The 22446-nt window shown below is 40.9% G+C and overlaps 1 protein-coding gene across 1 annotated transcript in view; it reads left to right on the top strand.

The window, feature by feature from the left end:
* SESTD1 (SEC14 and spectrin domain containing 1) overlaps positions 1-22446 on the top strand; it is a 404487-nt gene that overhangs the window by 184862 nt on the left and 197179 nt on the right. Inside the window, exon 5 of the mRNA XM_053698514.1 lies at positions 5301-5414. Coding sequence (XP_053554489.1) covers positions 5301-5414 — 114 coding nt within the window. The remainder of the gene's footprint in view (positions 1-5300; positions 5415-22446) is intronic.

The following is a 22446-nucleotide window of genomic DNA, read 5'->3' as shown; positions in this document are numbered from 1 at the left end:
AGGGAATATCTGGCAGAGCTAACATTAGATTATAGTGATCAAGTATAAAGGGCCCATACCAGCCCTTAATGTGTTGATTTTGCTGGCTAGTTGTAATTATTAATGTGCTTCTGTCTTTGTTTTGTTCTGAGTATCCTACTAAAAATCTATAAAAAGAAAGCATGAATGAGAGACTATTTGAATGAGAGCACTATTTGCCCAATACGAAGGGCAGGAGAATGATGCTCAACACGAAATCTATCTATAAATGAATACATGATGCATTAAATGCATGCGGCCAAACTTTATTGCAAATGCTTTAGGAAGTCTAAATGTGCACTTCATAAATTATGTTTTCTATATACTTTGGAGTCAAATGTGCATCTGTGGCGACCTTAGTTTTCATCCAATCACTTTTTAACACTTGACTCATAATTAACCTTTTTTTTAAAAAAAAAAAAAGAAGAAAAAAAACACACAAAAAAAAACTAAACGTTGGGCTAAAATGAACTATTAGGGAGATGCGAATGATGGTGTAGCAATCCCAAAGTCCTAAAGACCTTGAAAGACCCTAAGTAGCACAAGAAAATCTAGCCAACCGTGAAGATCATAAGATATCACTTCAGGCATGAAATTACACAAAAAGAAAATTATTAACCTGTTAAAACACAAACAATAAGAAATCGAACAAAAAACAATGTGTTAGTGCAAAAATTATATGTCCAAAATAGTCAATTGGAGACTAAATCCCAAATCCAAATGTGCATCAGTGATCTCAAGGATTACTTCTCAGTGGAAATGAATGCTGCAGTCGAACTCCAATGGTTAATCTCAAATAAAACAGATCAATGCTGCCAATGGTGAAGTCCTATTAGACTATAGGTTTAATTCACATGTAAGTTGTATACTAACATACTGTAGAGCTTCACATCAAGCTCTAGATATAAAAGCAATGGGAGTCTCCAGCAGGAGCAGATAGAAATGAACTCGGATGAATGTTAAAACAATTTATTAAAACGTGTTAAAATCACAGGGGTTTACAGAGAACAACCACAGCTAGAACATCCTTATATTACACAGACTGTATATTTTTTTTTTTTTTTTTTTTTTTTTCAAATTTTTTTTATTGAGGTTTTCATCAATTACAATTGTGAACTAATGTACATCAAATACAAGGAAAGGCACATTGATGATAATTACAATGTAAGGATATCTTAACAATAAGAAACTTTTAAAACCGTAGAGAGTTTGTAGTACATATGAGAACGTAAACCTCTTTTTAACCAATGTACTGTCCTCCACTACCACGAATGGTTAATTATCAACCTAGTAGAGTGTAAATACTGTAGTGGAGGAATGTTTTCCTATATATGAGTGATATGATGAACTATATTGATATGTTGCGGTGATTTAAACAGAAACTAAAATTTAACATGGGAAAAGAAAAGATGATAGGCTATCCTGCAAAGCTGGAGAGGGAAAACAAAGTCCATAATGAGGTATGCTGCAAGATTAGCTAATGAAATGTATAAATAAGGTGCGGCATAGGCTAGATGAGCCGCATATTTAACCCTCCTTGCTTAGGAGGTATATTATATGTGTATGGAGGGGGGAGGTGGTAATTTAAGTTAAGTAGTACACACAAGTTTCAATAAAACCAGGCAGTATATCTATGTGGGAGGTCTTATGGGCAAATGGGTTACTGAGGTATATATGGAATTGGGTCTATTGCGTGTCGAATCATTGTTGTGCCTGGCACAGAAAGGACTAAAACTCTAAGACAAAAGATCTAACATGGATTATGAGGCACAGCATTGGTATTATGAGGAGAGAGGTTATATACGGTGGCAATAGTGCAGGTCCAGCCCGCATTAAAATAACATATTGAATACTGAGAGGAAGTGCAGCGCATCATAAGACAGGGATGGTCAGAATTACAAGTAGGGAGCTTAACACATAGTGAATATAAAAATAAAGAGACCTGCACATGCACATATAAGTGTACACGTGCTGTCTGACCTGCGACTACATTCACATAGTTTCCAAAGTGTCATACTAAGCACTAATAATCAACAGGTATTTGGAGCTATCCACAGAGGCTTAATCACCTAGTAAAAAGTAAACATTTTTAATCCTAGTTTGCCACGAGGTCCCCCGTCAGCGTACATGCTAAAAACTTGGAAGGCTCAGACATCTCGGCCGCAGATATCCAAGCCTCCAGTAACATTCAACATAGTAGGGAACATCATAGTAAAAATCCTCTTAGAAGGACATGCATATCAGGCTAACACATATAGAGGAAAAGTAAGAGGACATTAGAAGGCAATTTAGTTGAACCATATATAATACTGTAGTACACATCCCATTCAGCACAGCAAAAATAACCTTCAGAGGGAGCATTTATGACTTCCTAACATAATGGGCCTGACCAATTGTAAACATGGTATGAAAAATATCGTGTCTTTTGCTCAAAATCCATATAGACTCTATATATATTCTTGTAAGCACAAACCCACACTACTATTGCCAGGGAGTTTAATTGCGCCCTAATATTGCCATCCCCATAGTATTCTGCCATAGTTAGCAGTAAATAGAATATTACATTCACTTTATGCAAGTTCAACAAAAACATAAGAACAGTAGGCTATAGTAAAATGCTGACAAGTTTATCTTGTAATACTGATGCGGGATGCCCACAGAAACACACTGTCCCCCTATCATGCTGTGATGCGCTAGTAGGAGTCTTTTATCCCACACCAGATCGCAAGACTAGGTACGTTCTCCAGTCTGCTGTGCTGGGATGCTGTTCTTTGATGCATAAGGGGTGCTGTAAAAACCTGCCCAAATAGAGGAGCAGCTGTGGGCATATGGGGTAAGTGCCGTTCCTTGATGTTGCCCCACTGATCAGATCCTCACATAGCTGGACCCAAAAGCCACTGCAGGCCATAGCGCAAGATGCTTGACTGTTCATCTGGATGCTGTGATCTGTTACCTTAAAGCAGGCTATGTTGACGATGCTTGTGTTCTTTGAGCGAGCTACATAGGGTTTGTCCACAGCGCCCGCCTTATTCTCGCGGGTTGTTTCTATACTCTGCCTTACTTCTAAGGTGCTCTGCAACTGATGGCAAGCTGGTGGTGAACGTTGGGGCCCCAGGGCGCCCTCATTCTTCGGAGCAACCATGGGAACAAACAAGTAGTCAGCGTGTGCTACCTCCTCTTTTGCGGTCTGTTGGGGCGGCATGGAAAGTAAGTGTTTGAACACATCTCTGTATCCATCTATCAGGCTGTGCATCTCCTCCACAATACGCTCTGCAGTCTCCATAAGAAAGCAGGGTGTTAGGCTCTCAGCTAGGGAGTAAAGTAGCAGCTTCTGGTCGGTCTCACTTCCCGCTGTATGTGTCGCCTAGGCCGCAAGATGGCTGCTCAGAAACCTGTTGTCGGTATTACACGTACCAGGGTTGTGAGGATCTGTCTATGCAGGGTTTCTCTCTGTAAGGGTAGTTGAGCGGGAACAGGTGTGCTTACTAAACTTCAGCAATATCTGTAGAAAAGAGCTTGGACGATCGCTAGAAGTGTATTTTATATAGAATATAGCCGGAGCTGCTGTAATGTGCAACCGTCCGTCTTCAAAGTTGGCTCCGCCCCCCAGACTGTATATTTTAAACAATGTCTATGATTACGGTTTGCAGTTCAGAAGGTTGGTCTCCGCCCACAATGTGACTTCATACGCTCAAATCCAAGCTGTGGTTCTAGCTGTGGTTGTTCTCTGTAAAAATAAAAAGAGAGAGGCGATCAACCTGGGAACGAACTATAACATAATAGCTCGTTCTATGGCTAGTTACCACCCAAGAAGCAGCCTCTTTTTGCTCAACATGTACCTTTCACAGAGAAGAACTTTCCTGTAGCATATCAGTCTGATCCTAACTTAACAGTACAGTCCAGCCTCGAAATACCAGGCAATCCCTCTCTGAACAAGAGAAACAGTAAAACCCCAGGCATACGTTTCGGCCTAGTGTGGGCCTCGTCAGTGAGGTGCATCCATATCCCTCTAGACACACTGAGCAACGGGTCCACGTCTGGATTCCTGGATCACGTTTAGGGAGACTTTCCTCAGAGTCATAATTTGCATAAATAAAAAGAGAGAGGCGCTCAACCTGGGAATGAACAATAGCATAATAGCTTGTTCTATGGCTAGTTACCACCCAAGAAGCAGCCTCTTTTTGCTCAACATGTACCTTTCACAGAGAAGAACTTTCCTGTAGCATATCAGTCTGATCCTGACTTCACAGTACAGTCCAGCCCTGAAATACCAGGCAACCCCTCTCTGAACAAGAGAAACAGTAAATCCCTGTGATTTTAACACGTTTTAATAAATTGTTTTAACATTCATCTGAGTTCACTGCTATCTGCTCCTGCTGGAGACTCCCATTGCTTTTATATCTAGAGCTTGATGTGAAGATCTGCAGTATGTGAGTATACAACTTACATGTGAATTAACCCTATAGTCTCACAGGACTTCACCATTGGCAGCATTGATCTGTTTTATTTGAGGTTAACCATTGGAGTTCGACTGTCACATTCATTTCCACTGAGAAGTAATCCCTGGGATCACTTATGCACATTTGGAGTTGGGATTTAGTCTCCAATTTACTTTTTTGGACACATCCTTTAATCACTAACACATTGTTTTTTGTTAGGAGTGAAATTAGGTTAATCATAACCGATGTCCCAAACTGTTTTTGTGATCGTATGATTATGCACTTGTGTTCTTAAAGGGATAGAAAAGTCAAAACTGAAATGTGCATTTCAATTTGAAATAGTACCACTATTCAAACATCATGCCTGCTCAGAGAGCTGGCAGTGGTGTGTATTGCTTCTACAGATGTAATTTGTGTCATACAAGTACTGCTGACCCTCTGAGAAGGTGTGTTGTTTGAATACTGGTGCATGGGCCCTAACAAGATATGTGCATATGCCACACAAAAAAACAGTAATAACTTGTATTAGAAGAATGTATGCTAATGGAAGTATATTGCAAACATGCTTCTATTTCAATTTGAAATGCAACCATGCACATTTAATTGTTGACCTTTATATACCTATAAATAAGTATTGCTTCCAAGTTGTAAAATTAGCTCATTCTATTCATTTGGGAAAGTTATTTTAAATCTGAATTTAACAAAACTGCAAAATAATAATAAAATGAGAGTGTGAGAGATATCTGTGGGTGGAGTAATTTTGCACGTAAATGATTTGTTGTAAAAAAAAAATTAACGTATGTGTGAAATGAATTCTAACCTCTTTTTTCCCTTGTTTTTCAGAATGTTGTTCCTGCCGAAGTGTCTCTAGTTTGTGTGGTCAAGCCCGATGAGTTTTGGGATAAAAAAGTTACACATTTTTGTTTTTGGAAAGAAAAGGATAGACTGGGTTTTGAGGTAAATTTATTTTTCTTTTTAAATATTTGAGAAAAAAAAATACCCGTTAATTAAGTGTCTCTTAACAAATTACATACATATTTAAAGTGTTTTTTGTGTGTGTTTTTTTAATGTAAAGTAGCATCTAAGCAAGCCTAATATACTTAAGTGTTTCTTTGTGCTAAACCCTCTCTGTAAAGGGATTACAGTTAAGCCTAAAATTATTTTAAAACCAGATTACTGTAATTGTTTTATGGCTAATAATGCTAAATAACCAATACATTCTAAACTAATCTTTGTTTTGTTCCTGCCATTTATTTAGAGATAGGTTTGTTGTTTAAAAGCCACATAAAGAAAATAATTTAGACCCTGTTAGCACCTACCTCAAAGATATTGCAATCTAAATTTAAAACATTAGGGAGAGAAAAAACTTTACCCCAAAGTTTACTGAAATTTTGCTTTCAAAATAAACATAAGCAGTGATTTGGATAAATAGTTTTATGTGTAACATCTCACATTGTCAATAAACAGCCTGATGTACAAACCTTTTTTGGAAGATTGTGCTTCAATAACTTTATTGCATATGTATCCTTTATATTGTATTTTTTTATCTATTAATTTCATCAAGTAAACAGCGCAATACACAAAAAAACGTAGAATTAATTTGTAGGTAAAGCAGTTAAATGAAGGAGAATTAGATCATAGGGAGAATAAGAAACATATATCTTAAACTATAAGCAGAATTAAAAATACACAAGACAAAGTAATTGTGGTGATAGCAATCAAATGCACGTTCGCAAATAAAAGCAGAATGTGTATAAAGCTTAAAAAGTCACACACTTCTGTGATCCTTTTTTTAACCTCATGGGAATATTTTCATAAACCTTCCATAATTGGTCGCAGGGACTTGTCTTTTATCTCCCTCTATGGATCTACAATATACTCCTATTCCATAACCTCTGCTGATATTTTTCAGTACTGGTTTGGACGCCTGCTGCTTATTTGCTGGTGGATGAGTGTATTGGTATAATTTATTAACATTTAGACACTCTATAGCTATGTTAAGGGCACTTTTTAGTTTTCTTTTTTAAGATACGATGAGTCCACGGAATTCATCCTTGTGGGATATCACCTCCTGGTCAGTAGGAGGAGGCAAAGAGCACCACAGCAGAGCTGCTATATATAGCTCCTCCCTTTCCTCCGCCCCCCGTCATTCTCTTTGCCTGTGTTAGTAGTAGGAAGAGGTAAAGTGAGGTGTTAGTTTAGATTCTTCTATCATAGTTTATTTTTTAAAATGGTGCCTGTGAGTACTATTTTTCTACAGGGTGTAGCCGTATTCCTTGTCAGCCTCTAGATTAGAGCTACAGATGGCTTTAAAGCATTGGGAACTGGTGGGATTTCTTTTTCACTGTGCCTCCCATATTGTGTGCTGCCCTTCAGATAAATGGTTTTAGCAATTATTATCTAAGACCCAGTATGTCTCCACAGATTCTGCAGGAGGGGGAGACCTCTTGATCCTGTGGGACCATTCATGCTGTCGCTCAGCATTGAGGTATGTGCAGCATTTTTTTATTTTCTGGGATAGTCTTTTTACTCAGAATCTGCTGTTATCATTGCCTATCTGTTTCCTCTCATTATTTGCACTTCCTGCGTTTCTATTTATTAAAGGTGAAGATGCGGTGGGGGAATGTCATGGTAAGGAGCTTTGGTTAGAGGAGGCTCCTATTGGGACACTTTAAGGCTGTGGGCTGAATGCTGGGGATATGGTGTTCTGTGAATTAGACTCCGGTGTATAGGCTGATCTTTATTACTACAGACTTTATGTCCGGTTAAGTAATAGGCATCAGTTTTCTTTTTGGCAGTTTTGTTACGCTCCGGTACTGTTACGCTTTGGAGCTTACGTGTGTCTTACGTCTACGATGGGCGGGGTTATCTTTTTGCGCGCTCAGTGAGGAGCCGCGCAGTTGTGTTCCGACTTCGGAACTCTTTCTCGGTGTTGGCATCAGTTCTCTCTGATCAGTCGGTACATTGACACTCAGTAGGCAGTGGTCGAGTGACGGTAGGCGCCTCAGCAGAGCTGTGAGGCGAATGAGGTGTTATATTTTCAGGGCATTTTTTGTTTTTCTGCAGAATGCCTGGTATTTATGTGTTTTGTTTTTTACATATACGGTTTTCATCCGGAGGTTTGATGCAGTAAAATTGTGCAATTTTTACACTGCACTGTAAGTGCAGTTACACTTTGTTTTCCCAAGTGTTTATTTAGTCTGTGCTCATGTTGTTTTGTGTTTTCAAATATAACAGTTGCATTTATTTTCAACCTTTGACCATTTTTGCCTTTGCATTAATTTGTTTAATTTTGTTTAAATTTGCTATCATGGAAGACCTTCAGAATGTTACATGTTCCATGTGTTTGAATGCCAATGTGGAACCTCCTGTTACTTTTTGTCCATCTTGCACTGAGAGGGCATTACAATTTAGAGAGCACATTTTCTTTGATAAGGATTTGATAAAAGCGGATGCTTCTCAGGGTTCTACTGATCAGATACTAAGTATGCCGCATCTTTCTCCCCAAGTGTCACAGCCCTTAACGCCTGCTCAGGCGCAGCCTAGTACCTCTGCAGCTTCTGCTGCAATTACATTACAGGACATAGCTGCTGTTTTGTCATCTACTCTTTCAGATGCATTATCTGCTTTTCCTGTATTTCAAGGCAAACGCAAGAGGAAGGATAAATATGGGGTCAATTTAGCTTCAGATTCCTTGATGGCGACATCAGATGTACCTTCTCAGAGTGCTGATTTAAAGGTCCTATCTGAAGGCGAACTGTCTGACTAAGACAGTGTCTTGCCTCTGACAGATTCAGATGTGGTTTCCTTCAAGTTTAAGCTGGAACACCTCCGTTTGTTGTTGAGGGAAGTTTTGGTGACTCTGGATGACTGTGATTCTATTGTGGTTCCTCCAGAAAAATTAAGTAAGTTGGACAGATATCTTGAAGTCCCTTCTTATTCTGATGTTTTTCCAGTTCCCAAGAGAACTTCGGATATTATTGCTAAGGAATGGGAGAGACCAGACCATTTTCTCCTTCTCCCATTTTTAAGAAAATGTATCCTATAGCAAGTACTATTAGGCATTCTTGGCAGACGGTTCCTAAGGTGGAAGGAGCCATTTCCACCTTGGCTAAACGAACTACTATTCCTATTGAAGATAGTTGTGCTTTCAAAGACCCTATGGATAAGAAGTTGGAGGGTCTTCTTAAGAAGATGTGTTCATCAGGGATTGTTATTACAGCCAGCGGCCTGCATTGTTACTGTTACAAGTGCGGATGCTTTTTGATTTGATGCTCTGGAAGAATCTCTTAAAACTGAGACTTCTTTGGAGGAGATACAGGATAGAATTAAAAGGACACTGAACCCAAATTTTTTCTTTCATGATTCAGATAGAATATGCAATTTTAAGCCACTTTCTAATTTATTCCTATTATCATTTTTTCTTTGTTCTCTTTATTTTAAAAAGAAGACATCTAAGCTTTTTTTTTTATTCAGAACTCTGGACAGCACTTTTTTATTGGAGGATGAGTTTATCCACCAATCGGCAAGAACAACCCAGGTTGATCACCAAAAATGGGCCGGCATCTAAACTTACTTTCTTGCATTTCAAATAAAGATACCAAGAGAATGAAGAAAATTTGATAATAGGAGTAAATTAGAAAGTTGCTTAAAATGTCATGCTCTATCTGGATCACGAAAGAAAAAATTTGGGTACAGTGTCCCTTTAATGCTCTTAAATTAGCTCATTCTTTTGTTATGGATGCTTCTTTGCAGATTACTAAACTAGCGTCTAAGAGCTCAGGTTTTTCCATCTTAGCTCGCAGGGCTTTATGGTTGAAATCTTGATCTGCGGATGTGTCATCCAAGTCTAAACTTCTGGCTATTCCTTACAAAGGAAAGACCCTGTTTGGACCTGACTTAAAGGAAATTATTTCTGATATAACGGGAGGTAAGGGCCATCTCCTCCCTCAGGATAAAAGATCCAAACAGAGAGGTCGACAGAGTAATTTTCGTTCCTTTCAAAATTTCAAGGGAACCCCCCCTTCCTCTAGACAGGAAGAGAACTATTCTCATGCCAAGCCTACCTGGAGACCCAACCAGTCTTGGAACAAGGGTAAACAATCTAAGAAGCCTGCAGCTGCTCCCAAGTCAGCATGAAGGGCTGGCACCCGATCCGGGATCGGATCTAGTAGGGAGCAGACTTTCTTTCTTCATCCAGGCTTGGATAAGAGATGTTCAGGATCCCTGGGCATTAGAGATAGTGTCTCAGGGATACCAGTTGGAATTCAGAAATTCTTCCCCCGACAGGAAGGTTTCTTTTTTCTCGATTGTCTGTAGACCAGACAAAAAGAGAGGCGTTCTTACGCTGTGTAAAAGACCTCTCCTCCATGGGAGTAATCTGTCCTGTTCCAATTCCGGAGCAAGGACAGGGGTTTTATTCAAATCTATTTGTAGTTCCCAAAAATGAGGGAACTTTCAGACCTATATTAGACCTCAAGAGTCTAAACAAGTTTCTCAGGGTTCCATCTTTCAAGATGGAAACTATTCGTACAATTCTTCCACTGATCCAGGAGGGTCAGTTTTTGTCAATGGTGGATCTAAAGGATGCATATCTTCATGTTCCTATCCACAGAGATCATTACAAGTTTCTGAGGTTTGCCTTTCTGGAAAAACATTTTAAATTCGTGGCTCTTCCTTTCGGTCTGGCCACAGCTCCCAGAATTTTCACAAAGGTTCTGGGGTCCTTATTGGAAGTTCTAAGGACACGGGGGATAGCGGTGGCGCCTTATCTGGACGATATACTGATCCAGGCGTCATCATTTCAACTGGCAAGGTCTAATACCGATGTTGTCCTTTCCTTCCTAAGGACACACGGGTGGAAGGTAAATGTGGAAAAGAGTTCATTAGTTCCTCGGACAAGAGTATCTTTTCTGGGAACCCTAATAGTTCCAATAGTTTCAATGAAGATTTTCCTGACAGAGGTCAGAAAGTCAAAAATTTTGAATACATGTTGCCTCATTCAGTCCAATACTCGTCCGTCCGTGGCTCAGTGCATGGAGGTAATCGGATTGATGGTGGCGGCAATGGACATCGTTCCGTTTGCTCGTTTTGATCTCAGGCCTCTGCAATTGAGCATGCTCAGGCAGTGGAATGGGGATTATACAGATTTGTCTCCTCAAATAAATCTGGCTCAGGAGACAAGGGACTCTTTTCTATGGTGGTTGTTGCTGGATCATCTGTCCCAGGGGACATGCTTCCGCAGACCCTCATGGGAGATAGTGACAACAGATGCCAGCCTGTTAGTATAGGGAGTAGTCTGGAACTCCCTAAGGTCTCAGGGTGTATGGATTCAGGCAGAGTTTCTTCTTGCCATCAATATTCTAGAGTTGAGAGCGATTTTCAATACTCTTCAGGCTTGGCCTCAGTTGGCATTGGCTCAATTCATCAGATTCCAGTCGGACAACATAACGACAGTAGCCTACATCAATCATCATGGAGGAACAAGGAGTTCCTTAGCGATGACAAAAGTAGCCAAGATAATACAGTGAGCAGAGTGTCACTCCTGCCATCTGTCAGCGATCTACATCCCAGGGGTGGAAAATTGGGAAGCCGATTTTCTGAGCAGACAGACATTTCATCCGGGAGAGTGGGAACTCCATCCGGAGGTTTTTTCCAACCTGATTCTGAAATGGGGCAGGCCGGAGTTGGATCTCATGGCATCTCGCCGGAATGCCAAGCTTCCGAGATACGGGTCCAGGTCCAGGGATCCTCAGATGGAGCTGATAGATGCCTTGGCAGTGCCTTGGTCTTTCAGCCTAGCTTATGTATTTCCTCTGTTTGCTCTCCTTCCACGGGTGTTTGCTCGAGTCAAACAAGAGAGGGCATCAGTAATTCTTATCGCCCCTGCGTGGCCTCGCAGGATTTGGTATGCCGATCTGGTGGACATGTCATCTCTGCCACCATGGAAGCTTCCATTGAGGAAGGACCTTCTCATTCAGGGTCCCTTCCATCATCCAAATCTAGTTTCTCTGCAGCTGACTGCTTGGAGATTGAACGCTTAGTTTTGTCTAAGTGAGGTTTTTCTGATTCGGTTATAGATACTTTGATTCAGGCACGTAAGCCTGTTACGAGGAAAATTTACCATAAGATATGGCGTAAATATCTTTTTTGATGTGAGTCTAAGGGTTACTCATGGAGTAAGGTTAGGATTTCCAGGATTTTGTCTTTTCAACAAGAGTGATTGGAGAAGGGGTTATCAGCGAGTTCCTTGAAGGGACAGATTTCTGCTTTATCTATTTTGTTACACAAGCATCTAGCAGATATCTCAGATGTACGATCTTTTTGTCAGGCTCTGACTAGAATCAGACCTGTATTTAGGTCAATTGCTCCTCCTTGGAGTTTAAAGTGGTTTCAACAAAGAATATTAATTAGGAGATTGTTCTCCCTTCTTTGTGTCCTAATCCTTCTTCTAAGAAGGAACGTTTGTTACATAATTTGGATGTCGTTCGTGCTTTAAAATTTTATTTACAAGCAACTAAGGATTTTCGTCAAACATCTTCTTTGTTTGTTGTTTTTTCAGGGACACGTAGGGGGTCAGAAAGCTACGGCTACTTCTCTGTCTTTTTGGTTGAAGAGTATCATCCGTTTTGCATATGAGACTGCTGGACGGCAGCCTCCTGATCGGGTTACGGCTCATTCCACTAGGTCTGTGGCTTCCTCATGGGCATTCAAAAATGATGATTCTGTTGAGCAGATTTGCAAAGCTGCAACTTGGTCGTCTCTTCACACTTTTTCCAAATTTTATAAATCTGATACTTTTGCCTCTGCGGAGGCTGCTTTTGGGAGGAAAGTTCTTCAAGCAGTGGTGCCTTTCGTTTAGGTTACCTGTCTTGTCCCTCCCTTTTCATCCATGTACTATAGCTTTGGTATTGTATCCCACAAGTAAGGATGAATTCAGTGGACTCATCGTATCTTAAAAAAGAAAACAAAATTTATGCTTACCTGATAAATTTATTTATTTTTGGATACGATGAGTCCACGGCCCGCCCTGTTCTAAATAAGACAGGTTATTAAATTTTTGTTAAACTTCAGACACTTCTGCACCTTGGCTTTTCCTTTCTCTTCCTAACTTCGGTCGAATGACTGGAGGGGGAGGAAAGGGAGGAGCTATATATAGCAGCTCTGCTGTGGTGCTCTTTGCCTCCTCCTGCTGACCAGGAGGCGATATCCCACAAGTAAGGATGAATTCCGTGGACTCATCGTATCCAAAAATAAATAAATTTATCAGGTAAGCATGAATTTTGTTTTTGTGTGTCTGTGTGTGGCTGATATTTTTCAGTACTGGTTTGGATGTCTGCTGCTTATTTGCTGGTGGATGAGTGTCTATTGGTATAATTTATTAACATTTAGACACTCTATAACTATGTTAAGGGCACTTTTTAGTTTTTGTGTGTATGTGTGTGTATATATATATATATATATATATATATATATATATATATATATATATATATGCGTGTATATATATATGCGTATATTTATATACCTTCCACTTGTTCTGCACTCCCACTTCCAGTAGCCAACCACCAGGGTGCTAAGTCAAAATATAGATTTAAGTAGTACAAGCACAGACTACACTCACTGGATTTGTGAAAAAATAAACTTTTAATTATAACATGGTGACGTTTCGGGGTTCACAGACCCCTTCCTCAGACCAGACAGCATTGTGACAAACATTGCAGTTTAAATACCCCTAAGCCACTCCCCCTGGGTTAAAAAAAATTGCGCCAAAAAGACTGTTGCCATAGTGATTTCAACAGTCAGCAGTACATATAGTGTGAAACATAATAACAAGTGCCTTCATTTATGATCAAAGATGTATTAAGTCTTAACTATTAAGAGATCAAAACAGTTTGCAGCTATCTTAATGTGATGGAGCTACCATGGACCGTATTGGATAGAAAATTAGATCAAATCTTTGATCATTATACACACAGTGAGCAGCTGCAAAGCTATACGAAGATACGTATGGTCCTTAACCTGGTTACTATGATACGGCATATGGATAATCCAGAACTTGATATGCTAATTAGCCATGCGGTCAGAACGCCATACGCACACACAGACGAGGTTGGAACAACATAGCATTACTCCCTCTCTGGACCGGCGGGATGTCAATATGAGGAATTAATGGATATAAACAGATATAATGAGCGCCACAAGGTAAGCGCAATACATAATATTTCTAAAAACATATTATATTCAGTATATAGCTGACATTAACAAATTCATTGATTTACCGCAAATGTCATATTGACAGCGGATGGTAGTTCCATCACATCACGATAACTGCAAACGGTTTTGATCTCCGCAGCTGGGCTATGGAATTTGAGATGTATTATAATACTGGGGTATAGCTTCAATATGGGTTAAATCCCTGAATGTGGCACTATTTATGTGTGTTTTTTCCCCACATATGCATTTTTCACATATGCAATTTACACCATCACACTTATAAAATAATCAGCAGAGACACGATGACATGATATGACAGATGTCACTTAATACATCTTTCATCATAAATGAAGGCACTTGTTATGTTTCACACTATATGTACTGCAGACTGTTAAAATCACTATGGCAACTGAGTCTTTTTGGCACATTTTTTTAACACGGGGGAGGGGCTTAGTGGTATTTAAACTGCAATGTCTGTGAACCCAGAAAAATAAATATATATATATATATATATATATATATATAAAATGTCCTGTAACAAACCACACTCACTGGTCTTCTCTTTACTGTGTCAAATAATTTATTATGACGTTTTGGGGTTTTCCCCTTCCTCAAACAGATGAACACATAGTACAAATACTTACCCTGTATCCCCCAATATATACACACGTCTCATCACCTTTCTCAGCTCTATATATAATATATATATTAATATATACGGCCCTGGGACAGAATCTTTTACATTATTCCCCTTGCTGTTTTGCGTGCATTAGCTTTTTGATGCGCTTAGTTTATATTCCGTGCTTCGACCTTTGGGTTTACGTGCGCCAGAGTTGCACACGTCGGGTTAACACTTGTTGTGTTAGCACATGTCCCTTTAGTTTATTATAGTTACATTCCTATAATTTTAATTGCAGAGGCTAGACAAGAATTGACTTCTGCCCAAGAGAATATGAGATACCTCCATCATAGCCAGGGAACTTTGAGTTTCCACCTGATGGTTGACATAAGCTACTGGTGTGACATTGTTTGTCTGGAAATTGAGATAAGATTCCCTTTTCAACAGAGGCCAAGCTTGAAGGGCCATGAAATTTGCACGTATTTCTAGAACATTGATTGGCAACAATGCCTCCCGTGGATCCCGCATCCCTTGTGCTTTCAAAGACCCCCAAACAGCTCCCCAACCTGAAAGACTTATATCTGTAGTGATTACAGAGAAGGTAGGACGAATAAAAGAAGCCCCCTTAATAATAAACTGATGATCCAGCCAGATAGACTGACTTGTACTGGGATATAAAAATATCTTTTGAGACAGCTGAGTATAATCCTTGCACCATTGACGGAGCATACAAACTTGAAGAGGCCTCGTTTTAAATAGAGCAAATGGAATATAATCTGATGCTGCAATCATGAGAACTCTGACTTCCATACACTGAGCCACTGAAGGGAACGAAAGAGACTGAAGGTTCAGACAAGCTGTCACCAATCTCAACCATCTCTGCTCTGTTAGAGAAAGACTCATGGACACTGAGTCTATTTGGAAACACAGGAAAGTAACCATTGTCTGAGGAACCAAAGAACTCTTTAGATAATTGGTCTAGTACTTCCATACACAGTGCTATTAAAGGGAATGAAAGAGACTGAAGGTTCAGACAAGCTGAAATCAATTTGAGTTGTCTCTTTTCTGTGAGGGAAAGAGTCATGGACACTGAATCTGCAAACCTAAAAACGTTACCTTTGTCTGAGGACTCAACTCTTTAGTAAATTGATCCTCCAACCATGTCTTTGAAGAATTGACAGCAGTTGTTTGGTGTGAGATTCTGCTAAATGAAAGGATTGAGTTAGTTCCAAGATATCGTCCAGGTAAGGAAATACTGCAATACCCTGAGCTCTAATTACAGATAAAAGAGCACTGAAAACCTAGGTAAATATTATTGGAGCTGTAGCTAGACCAAACAGTCCTTGCATTCTTTGGATGTTAGAGCATTAAAATATTATGTTGATGCTACTAAATATATCAGACGGATTTCCACTCTGTTTTTTCCTTCTTAATATGAGAAGAGTCCACGGCATCATTCCTTACTGTTGGGAAATACTGAACCTGGCCACCAGGAGGAGGCAAAGACACCCCAGCCAAAGGCTCAAATACTCCCCCCTTCTTCCCTCATATCCCATTCATTCTTTGCCTTTCGTCACAGGAGGTTGGCAGAGAAGTGTCAGAAGATACGGAGTAGTTCCTTATGAAGGGTATCTGCCCTTTAAAATGGGACTGGAGTTTAAGTAGTCTTGTCAGCCTCTCAGTGAGATCATTGACGATTGTTAGAGTCTGGAGATGCAGGGAAAGTCTTTCTGCAAATCCATCCAGACTCGTATTAACAGCTCCTAAGCAATCAGTGTTGACGAGTTTCACTGCCTGCTTCCCTTACTCAAGTCCATGTCAGAAGCGATGCTACAAGACTGTCAAACTTGAGAGGTTGTGTTTCTGTTCCATGGCATAGATTCCGTTAAGATCGGTTCATTTTTTTCTTCTGTTAAGTGTGATCAGTCCACGGGTCATCATTACTTCTGGGATATTACTCCTCCCCAACAGGAAGTGCAAGAGGATTCACCCAGCAGAGCTGCATATAGCTCCTCCCCTCTACGTCACTCCCAGTCATTCTCTTGCACCCAACGACTAGATAGGATGTGTGAGAGGACTATGGTGATTATACTTAGTTTTATATCTTCAATCAAAAGTTTGTTATTTTAAAATAGCACCGGAGTGTGTTATTACCTCTCTGGCAGAGTTTGAAGAAGAATCTACCAGAGTTTTTGCTATGATTTTAGCCGGAGTAGTTAAGATCATATTGCTGTTTCTCGGCCATCTGAGGAGAGGTAAACTTCAGATCAGGGGACAGCGGGCAGATGAATCTGCATAGAGGTATGTAGCAGCTTTTATTTTCTGACAATGGAATTGATGAGAAAATCCTGCCATACCGATATAATGTCATGTATGTATACTTTACACTTCAGTATTCTGGGGAATGGTACTTCACTAGAATTACACTGTAAGAAGTACATAAAGCTGTTTAATAACTAGAAATTATGTTTAACGTTTTTGCTGGAATGTAAAATCGTTTTCATTTGCTGAGGTACTGAGTGAATAAATGTTTGGGCACTATTTTTCCACTTGGCAGTTGCTTAATCTTTTTTCTGACAGTTTCTGTTCTCTCTCACTGCTGTGTGTGAGGGGGAGGGGCCGTTTTTTTGGCGCTTTTGCTACGCATCAGATATTTCAGTCAGCAGCTCATTGTATTTCCTGCATGATCCGGTTCATCTCTACAGAGCTCAGGGGTCTTCAAAACTTATTTTGAGGGAGGTAATTTCTCTCAGCAGAGCTGTGAGAATTATAGTTGACTGAGATAAAAAACGTTTATTCTGTAATTTGTTTCCTGCTTTCAGAATTTGTTATCTTTGCTAATGGGATTAAACCTTTGCTAAAGTTGTGTTGTTTACAGGGATTGAGGCTATAACTGTTTCAATTTATTAATTTTCAACTGTCATAGATCTTCTGTGCTTATTAAAGGCACAGTACGTTTTTAATATTATTCTAATTGAATTGTATTCCAAGTTGCAAGTTTATTTGCTAGTGTGTTAAACATGTCTGATTCAGAGGATGATACCTGTGTCATTTGTTGCAATGCCAAAGTGGAGCCCAATAGAAATTTATGTACTAACTGTATTTGATGCTACTTTAAATAAAAGTCAATCTGTACAAATTGAACAAATTTCACCAAACAACGAGGGGAGAGTTATGCCGACTAACTCGCCTCACGTGTCAGTACCTGCATCTCCCGATCAGGAGGTGCGTGATATTGTAGCGCCGAGTACATCTGGGCGGCCATTACAAATCACATTACAGGATATGGCTACTGTTATGACTGAAGTTTTGGCTAAATTACCAGAACTAAGAGGTAAGCGTGATCACTCTGGGGTGAGAACAGAGTGCGCTGATAATATTAGGGCCATGTCAGACACTGCGTCACAGGTGGCAGAACATGAGGACGGAGAACTTCATTCTGTGGGTGACGGTTCTGATCCAAACAGACTGGATTCAGATATTTCATATTTTAAATTTAAACTGGAAAACCTCTGTGTATTACTAGGGGAGGTGTTAGCGGCTCTGAATGATTGTAACACAGTTGCAATACCAGAGAAAATGTGTAGGTTGGATAAATATTTTGCGGTACCGGCGAGTACTGAGGTTTTTCCTATACCTAAGAGACTTACTGAAATTGTTACTAAGGAGTGGGATAGACCCGGTGTGCCGTTCTCACCCCCTCCGATATTTAGAAAAATGTTTCCAATAGACGCCACCACACGGGACTTATGGCAAACGGTCCCTAAGGTGGAGGGAGCAGTTTCTACTTTAGCTAAGCGTACCACTATCCCGGTGGAGGATAGCTGTGCTTTTTCAGATCCAATGGATAAAAAATTAGAGGGTTACCTTAAGAAAATGTTTGTTCAACAAGGTTTTATATTGCAACCCCTTGCATGCATTGCGCCGATCACGGCTGCAGCGGCATTCTGGATTGAGTCTCTGGAAGAGAACATTAGTTCAGCTACTCTGGACGACATTACGGACAGGCTTAGAGTCCTTAAACTAGCTAATTCATTCATTTCGGAGGCCGTAGTACATCTTATTAAACTTACGGCGAAGAATTCAGGATTCGCCATTCAGGCACGCAGGGCGCTGTGGCTAAAATCCTGGTCAGCTGATGTTACTTCTAAGTCTAAATTGCTTAATATACCTTTCAAAGGGCAGACCTTATTCGGGCCCGGGTTGAAAGAGATTATCGCTGACATTACAGGAGGTAAAGGCCATGCCCTGCCTCAGGACAAAGCCAAAGCTAAGACTAGACAGTCTAATTTTCGTTCCTTTCGTAATTTCAAAGCAGGAGCAGCATCAACTTCCTCTGCACCAAAACAGGAAGGAGCTGTTGCTCGCTACAGACAAGGCTGGAAAACTAACCAGTCCTGGAACAAGGGCAAGCAGACCAGGAAACCTGCTGCTGCCCCTAAAACAGCATGAATTGAGGGCCCCCGATCCGGGATCGGATCTGGTGGGGGGCAGACTTTCTCTCTTCGCCCAGGCTTGGGCAAGAGATGTCCAGGATCCCTGGGCGCTAGAGATAATATCTCAGGGATACCTTCTGGACTTCAAATACTCTCCTCCAAGAGAGAGATTTCATCTGTCAAGGTTGTCAACAATCCAGACAAAGAAAGAGGCGTTTCTACGCTGCGTACAAGAGCTCTTGTTAATGGGAGTAATCCATCCAGTTCCACGATCGGAACAGGGACAGGGGTTTTACTCAAATCTGTTTGTGGTTCCCAAAAAAGAGGGAACTTTCAGACCAATCCTGGACTTAAAGATCCTAAACAAATTCCTAAGAGTTCCATCGTTCAAGATGGAGACTATTCGGACAATTTTACCTATGATCCAAGAGGGTCAGTACATGACCACTGTAGATTTAAAAGATGCTTACCTTCACATACCGATTCACAAAGATCATTACCGGTACCTAAGGTTTGCCTTCCTAGACAGGCATTACCAGTTTGTGGCTCTTCCATTCGGATTGGCTACAGCTCCAAGAATCTTCACAAAGGTTCTGGGTGCTCTTCTGGCGGTACTAAGACCGCGGGGAATCTCGGTAGCTCCATACCTAGACGACATTCTGATACAAGCTTCAAGCTTTCAAACTGCCAAGTCTCATACAGAGTTAGTACTGGCATTTCTAAGGTCACATGGATGGAAGGTGAACGAAAAGAAAAGTTCACTCGTTCCACTCACAAGAGTTCCCTTCCTGGGGACTCTTATAGATTCTGTAGAAATGAAGATTTACCTGACAGAGGACAGGCTAACAAGACTTCAAAGTGCTTGCCGCACCCTTCATTCCATTCAACACCCGTCAGTGGCTCAATGCATGGAGGTAATCGGCTTAATGGTAGCGGCAATGGACATAGTACCCTTTGCACGCTTACACCTCAGACCACTGCAACTGTGCATGCTAAGTCAGTGGAATGGGGATTACTCAGACTTATCCCCTTCTCTGAATCTGGATCAAGAGACCAGAAATTCTCTTCTATGGTGGCTTTCTCGGCCACATCTGTCCAGGGGGATGCCATTCAGCAGACCAGACTGGACAATTGTAACAACAGACGCCAGCCTTCTAGGTTGGGGTGCCGTCTGGAATTCTCTGAAGGCTCAGGGACAATGGAGTCAGGAGGAGAGTCTCCTGCCAATAAACATTCTGGAATTGAGAGCAGTTCTCAATGCCCTCCTGGCTTGGCCCCAGTTGACAACTCGGGGGTTCATCAGGTTTCAGTCGGACAACATCACGACTGTAGCTTACATCAACCATCAGGGAGGGACAAGAAGCTCCCTAGCTATGATGGAAGTATCAAAGATAATTCGCTGGGCAGAGTCTCACTCTTGCCACCTGTTAGCAATCCACATCCCGGGAGTGGAGAACTGGGAGGCGGATTTCTTAAGTCGTCAGACTTTTCATCCGGGGGAGTGGGAACTTCATCCGGAGGTCTTTGCCCAAATACTTCGACGTTGGGGCAAACCAGAGATAGATCTCATGGCGTCTCGACAGAACGCCAAGCTTCCTCGTTACGGGTCCAGATCCAGGGATCCAGGAGCAGTCCTGATAGATGCTCTGACAGCACCTTGGGACTTCAGGATGGCTTACGTGTTTCCACCCTTCCCGTTGCTTCCTCGATTGATTGCCAGAATCAAACAAGAGAGAGCATCAGTGATTCTAATAGCACCTGCGTGGCCACGCAGGACTTGGTATGCAGACCTGGTGGACATGTCATCCTGTCCACCTTGGTCTCTACCTCTGAAACAGGACCTTCTAATACAGGGTCCCTTCAAACATCAAAATCTAACTTCTCTGAAGCTGACTGCTTGGAAATTGAACGCTTGATTTTATCAAGACGTGGGTTTTCTGAGTCAGTTATTGATACCTTAATACAGGCTAGGAAACCTGTTACCAGAAAGATTTACCATAAGATATGGCGTAAATTCCTATATTGGTGTGAATCCAAAGGTTACTCTTGGAGTAAGGTTAGGATTCCTAGGATATTGTCTTTTCTACAAGAAGGTTTAGAAAAGGGTTTATCTGCTAGTTCATTAAAAGGACAGATCTCAGCTCTGTCCATTCTGTTACACAAACGTCTGTCAGAAGTTCCTGACGTCCAGGCTTTTTGTCAGGCTTTGGCCAGGATTAAGCCTGTGTTTAAAACTGTTGCTCCACCATGGAGTTTAAACCTTGTTCTTAATGTTTTACAGGGCGTTCCGTTTGAACCCCTTCATTCCATTGATATAAAGTTGTTATCTTGGAAAGTTCTATTTTTAATGGCTATTTCCTCGGCTCGAAGAGTCTCTGAATTATCAGCCTTACATTGTGATTCTCCTTATTTGATTTTTCATTCGGATAAGGTAGTTCTGCGTACTAAACCTGGGTTCTTACCTAAGGTAGTTACTAACAGGAATATCAATCAAGAGATTGTTGTTCCTTCTTTATGCCCAAATCCTTCTTCGAAGAAGGAACGTCTACTGCACAACCTGGATGTAGTCCGTGCTCTAAAATTTTACTTACAGGCAACTAAGGAATTTCGACAAACGTCTTCTCTGTTTGTCGTTTACTCTGGGCAGAGGAGAGGTCAAAAAGCTTCTGCTACCTCTCTTTCTTTTTGGCTTCGTAGCATAATTCGTTTAGCTTATGAGACTGCTGGACAGCAGCCTCCTGAAAGAATTACAGCTCATTCTACTAGAGCTGTGGCTTCCACTTGGGCCTTCAAGAATGAGGCCTCTGTTGAACAGATTTGCAAGGCTGCAACTTGGTCTTCGCTTCATACTTTTTCCAAATTTTACAAATTTGACACTTTTGCTTCATCGGAGGCTATTTTTGGGAGAAAGGTTCTTCAGGCAGTGGTTCCTTCTGTATAAAGAGCCTGCCTATCCCTCCCGTCATCCGTGTACTTTTGCTTTGGTATTGGTATCCCAGAAGTAATGATGACCCGTGGACTGATCACACTTAACAGAAGAAAACATAATTTATGCTTACCTGATAAATTCCTTTCTTCTGTAGTGTGATCAGTCCACGGCCCGCCCTGTTTTTAAGGCAGGTAAATATTTTTTAATTTATACTCCAGTCACCACTTCACCCTTGGCTTTTCCTTTCTCGTTGGTCCTTGGTCGAATGACTGGGAGTGACGTAGAGGGGAGGAGCTATATGCAGCTCTGCTGGGTGAATCCTCTTGCACTTCCTGTTGGGGAGGAGTAATATCCCAGAAGTAATGATGACCCGTGGACTGATCACACTACAGAAGAAAGGAATTTATCAGGTAAGCATAAATTATGTTTTTATACACATATGATAATGCAAGAAGACAGGGTCACAGTGTGGCTCCTTTTATCTGTAATGGAATCAAGGGTTAATATCTCCGGAAGTGGATTATTGAACAGGGGGGATTAATCACATAATTTAATTTATTACGATTATACTGCAACATGTGTGAGATAAGGCTCAGGCAGATGTTGGAACGTTCAGGTTTTACTTTCGTTTTGTAAGCTGCACAGCCTGAAAGGCTTGGTGCGCCTTTTCCTATAGCAGGGGCGGTCCTGCATTGCGCACCATGTGACCGGGTGTGGTCACACTGATTTCTTCTTTCCTGACCGTGTGGTTTACTGGAGACAAATACGGTTTCTCTGTTGGCCCTGGGT

Source organism: Bombina bombina, chromosome 1, assembly GCF_027579735.1.
Source record: "Bombina bombina isolate aBomBom1 chromosome 1, aBomBom1.pri, whole genome shotgun sequence".
Classification (NCBI taxonomy): Eukaryota; Metazoa; Chordata; class Amphibia; order Anura; family Bombinatoridae; genus Bombina; species Bombina bombina.
Note: the sequence above shows the minus strand (reverse complement) of the source record. Positions and strands in the feature narration are given on the sequence as shown.